Genomic DNA, 4601 nt, shown 5'->3' on the forward strand with positions numbered 1-4601 from the left:
AAGAGAACGTACTCGGTTACTAATGTAACCTCGGTTCTCTCTAGAAGAGGGAACGAGTACTGCGTTCCCTTGCCGTGCGTTTGGTTCACTCTGGTTCGCTTCGGCGATCAAAATCAAGTGAATCAGCCTTCTCGAGCTCCTTTTATAGAGGTAAGCCACGCCCGTCTCGGCGGGAAGTGGCGAGGAGGGCGCGAAGCGCCCTCATTGGTCTGATGTTGCATCAGCCTGCGCTCGATAGGCTTATGCAGTTGCCGCAGAGCAGCCAATGAGCAGACAAGCCGTCTTGCTTCAGCTGTCTGCTGCTGCCGCAACGCGTTTTACATATATGAAAAATTAAAGGATAATTTTTGCTTCAGTGTTTCGTGAAAAGAGACTTTTCCCGTAGCGTTTTGATAAAACGCAGTACTCGTTCCCTCTTCTAGAGAGAACCGAGGTTACGTTAGTAACCGAGTACGTTCTGTCCTTATCAACACTGACTTGAGCTCTAGAATCAACATTGTGGGCCGGATCCTTTCAAATATTCGGTGACCAAACACATTCACCCTTTTTATAGACCAAACCTTTTGTTTACACCCTTAACAGAGGATGTATAACTGTCATACATCATATTATTTGGAAGTTTACATCATTTCATCATTTTCTTTGAATATTATAGAATAATTTATTTTTTAGTGAAATTAATACAATATTTCTTCATTGTATGCAAAGAAATTTCATAGAACACAAAACCTTTTCAGGAATGACATGAAACATCTTTATTAATGTTAAAGCATTCACAAAGCATATTTTATATATTATTAAACCTATTCATACTGTATAAATTAGACATTATATACAGTATGTTGAATATACAGTATATTGGAGTAAATTACTCTGAAATGTTTAACATTATTTGTTGCATGGTACAACTTGGACACATTTAATAATAAGTACATGACTTCATAGTATTGGCAATTTGAAAGTTGGTGTCATATCAGGATTAAATAAATAAAAATAAACACTTTTAGATGATTGGTTTGATAATGCAACATTTGTAAGTAGTGAAGAAGGTAAGCTAACATTCACAATTATTCATCATTTATTTAGTTAAGCATTTTTAATATATATTCCAATGTTTATTCAGTAAAATATATAATATTCTGAATGAATAATAAAGAATTTAATAAATGTAGAGGCTACAATCATAATTCATAAGCAAACCTTTTTAAAATAAATTTGCCTCATTCAAATTTAAATGATCATTCCCATGTTTATGAAATTTATTTATTTATTTTAATGATTTATCATCATATGTTTCTTTGTGTTTTGCTCTGGCTTGAGTAAAATAATGTAACATTTTGGAGCAAATATGCAAAACAGCAAACCAAAACTTGAAGCTAAAATAGCAAATATCTCCACAGCTACAATAAATTTTCCAGGAGAACTGACATAAGCTGGGATAAATGTGAGCCAGACAGCACAGAATATGAGCATACTGAATGTGATGAATTTGGCTTCATTGAAGTTATTCGGCAATTTACGAGCCAGAAAAGCTAGAATGAAGCACAATACAGCCAGTAGGCCTATATAACCTAGCACAGCCCAGAAACCAAAATCAGAACCTAAATTGCATTCTAGAATTATTTTCTCTTGGTAATAATTCATGTTCATAAATGGGAAAGGAGGGGATATTGTTAACCAAAGCACACAAATTACAATCTGTAATAGAGTGAAGATAATGACACTGAGTCTTTGCTGCAAGGGTCCAAACCATCTCATGACATTACTTCCTGGAAGTGTAGCCCTGAAGGCCATTAACACAACGATTGTTTTGCCCAGAACACAAGAGATACAAAGGACAAAAGTGATCCCAAATGCTGTGTGACGCAACATACAGGACCACTCAGTGGGCCGACCAATGAAAGTAAGTGAACAGAGGAAACACAGAGTCAATGAGAAGAGCAGCAGGAAGCTCAGCTCTGAGTTATTGGCTTTTACTATTGGGGTGTCCTTGTGTACAAAGAAAACTACAGCAATACCTGATGTAAAGGAAACACCCAGTAAAGATAACACTACTAGAATAATCCCCATCACATCTTCAAATGATAAGAATTCCACAAGCTTTGGGACACATGCATCTCTCCATTTGTTCGACCAAAATTCAGCAGGGCACTTGAGACACATCACTGAATCTGAGGAAGAAGTTTGAATATAAAAATGATTTTAGATTGCTTGTTGTTGTGAATGTTTAATCTTGTCCCATACCTGTCTCATTGCTTATTTCACCATCTGCACACTGAATACAATCATAACAGCACACAGGTTTTCCTTTTTTCACAGCCTTCCTAGTGCCCATGGGACAGCTCTCACTGCACACAGATACAGGAACCTGTAAAACATGACAATTTGTAACACAACAAAACTTGTGTCTTGTTTACAGCAATGTAAGGTGTACTTCAAGTCTATAGACCTGCTCACAAAAATTACCTGGTGTTGATTTTTGGCCCACACTATGCTGATGTTGTTAAATGAAAGCTGAAATCCTGGTATTAAAGAGGCATCATAGAAACCCACTTTAACAAACTCTGTTGTTCCATCCTCCCCCTGCTGCCAGTTCAAGAGATCATATCTTGCTGCCGGATCTCCATTTTTATCAAAGAACACCTTTTCACCGGTTTCGGTGTAGAAGCTCACTTCCCTCAAGGCATTAAGTACCTGTAAAAGCAAAAAAATTACTTAATAAATAAGTGCAATTGACATGACCGTTTCCATGCAACTCATGCTACCTGCCATGTATTGTTGACATTCTCCAGGCATTTGCGTTGGTTTGTGTCTAATTTTGAACAACTGATTATGATGTTCAGAGCATGACCGACAGCATACACAGCCTTGTAAACATTATTGGCAATTTGTAGTTCTGTAACATCTGTGTACTGGTTCTGCACATTGTCCAAACTTTCATTGCCTTTGCACATGCTTCTGCTTCCAACAGTTTGTTGTGAGGGAAGTTTACAATGGAATACTGTTTCCCACAACTCTTTATACAGATCTGTTCTGGAAGATGGGTTAAGTTTAGTCAAAAATTCCCTTAGGCCTCTTATTTCAGCTTTTGGGATGGCAAAGCCCATGGACCCTCTAAGAATGTGCTGCCATTTACCAGTAGCAATGTTCATATCAGAGATCCATGATTCACTACCAATCCACTGTAGACCAGTAATATTCTGCTGAGCTATTTCCCCTAGAAGAACTTCCATATCTGAGTAGGATACAAAGGCAACAATCACTTTAGAGCTTGATTTCTTCACAATGTCCACGATCCTCAAAATTTCCTCCCTGGTATCAGTCCTGAAGAATGCTTCTGAAAATTCCACACAGACTCCCAATTCTGTGGCTGCTTTGATAAAAGTGTTCATGCCATTGTTTCCATAGTCATTATCACTGCAAAGAGCCCCCACCCAAGTCCAGCCAAAATACTTGATCAGTTTGGCCAGTGCTCGGCTCTGGTAATAATCACTAGGAATAGTCCTGAAGAAGGAGGGGTGTTTCTTTCTGTCACTAAGGCAGGCGCATGTTGCAAAATGGCTAATCTGCAGGTTGTTTTTTTTTTGAACAAAATAGAATGTGTGATTTATTAGTAGGATTTTTTTTTTTTTTTTTTATTTACATTATTACATAAATCACTGTTTTGTTAAAGCTTTAAACAGTCATATGGAAGATACAAAAACTTACCACAGGTAAATGCAGAGGTCCAACAGTGGAAGAGATGGCAATAGTTGGAGAAGAGGAGGTTTCTGCAATGATAGCTTGGATTGAGTTAGGTCTTTGACAGGACAACAGAGAGGCATTTTCGTCATTAACTAATGACAGAGAAGCTCTGAGAGCCATTTCTATTGAGCCACATGAATCATAAATTTTGTAACCCAAACTGACACCAGGAAGAATATCAGCTCTGTTGTTGATTTCTTCAATGGCAAATACCATTGTCTGTGCATTTTGAAATTCTCTGAGGCTCAAACTACAGAAAGAAAATAAATCAAATAATTAAATAAATGACAATGAAAATGCACAAGGTGAAGACAGGTATAAATACCTATACAAGCAGACATGTTAAGACAGGCACACCTATACAAGCACACTGCATTCATTCATTGTACTTTTTTAACATCTGTAAAAATGTGTCCACTCACCTCTTGCATTTGGGCTGCTCTGGTTTTGATGTGAATGTGGGCATAATTTCCTCCCAGCTGTTGTGGAAGGAAAAGATGCCCCCAATTGTCACATCCCCATCTTTTCTAAGCTGAGGTATGCCAGAGGTCTCCCATAACTTACATGGAGGGTCAGCTGCTCTCACTAGTGTGAACAGAAGCCATGTGTGTAAGAACCCCATTCTAAACCCTTAACAGACAGCTAATCCTCTGGTTCTGTCTTATATAACAGCTGTTGGGTCCCCATCCACTGAATACCATGTTGTGGGTGTTGCTTACTGAATTGCATATTTTCTGTCATTAACTTACTTTAGCCAATGAGAAAACAATAGTGTAAATATTATTTGCATTACACTGATATGGAAAATACACTAAAATGAATGTAAAATGAACTTAAATAGAAAATAAACATGTTCA

General features: G+C 37.6%; 1 protein-coding gene across 1 annotated transcript; it reads right to left on the minus strand.

Annotated features, from left to right (window-relative positions):
• Positions 1 to 1272: 1272 nt before the first annotated feature.
• On the minus strand, positions 1273 to 4366 carry LOC311291112 (extracellular calcium-sensing receptor-like; the record flags this gene model as incomplete). Its single annotated transcript, XM_084409986.1, has 6 exons — positions 1273 to 2171; positions 2245 to 2368; positions 2467 to 2694; positions 2766 to 3566; positions 3709 to 3994; positions 4167 to 4366. The coding sequence occupies 6 exons, from the start codon at positions 4364 to 4366 to the stop codon at positions 1273 to 1275; spliced, it is 2538 nt and encodes an 845-aa protein (XP_084266112.1).
• Between the last annotated feature and the right edge of the window lie 235 nt (positions 4367 to 4601).

Source organism: Rutilus rutilus (assembly GCF_951802725.1).
Source record: "Rutilus rutilus genome assembly, chromosome: 5".
Classification (NCBI taxonomy): domain Eukaryota; kingdom Metazoa; phylum Chordata; class Actinopteri; order Cypriniformes; family Leuciscidae; genus Rutilus; species Rutilus rutilus.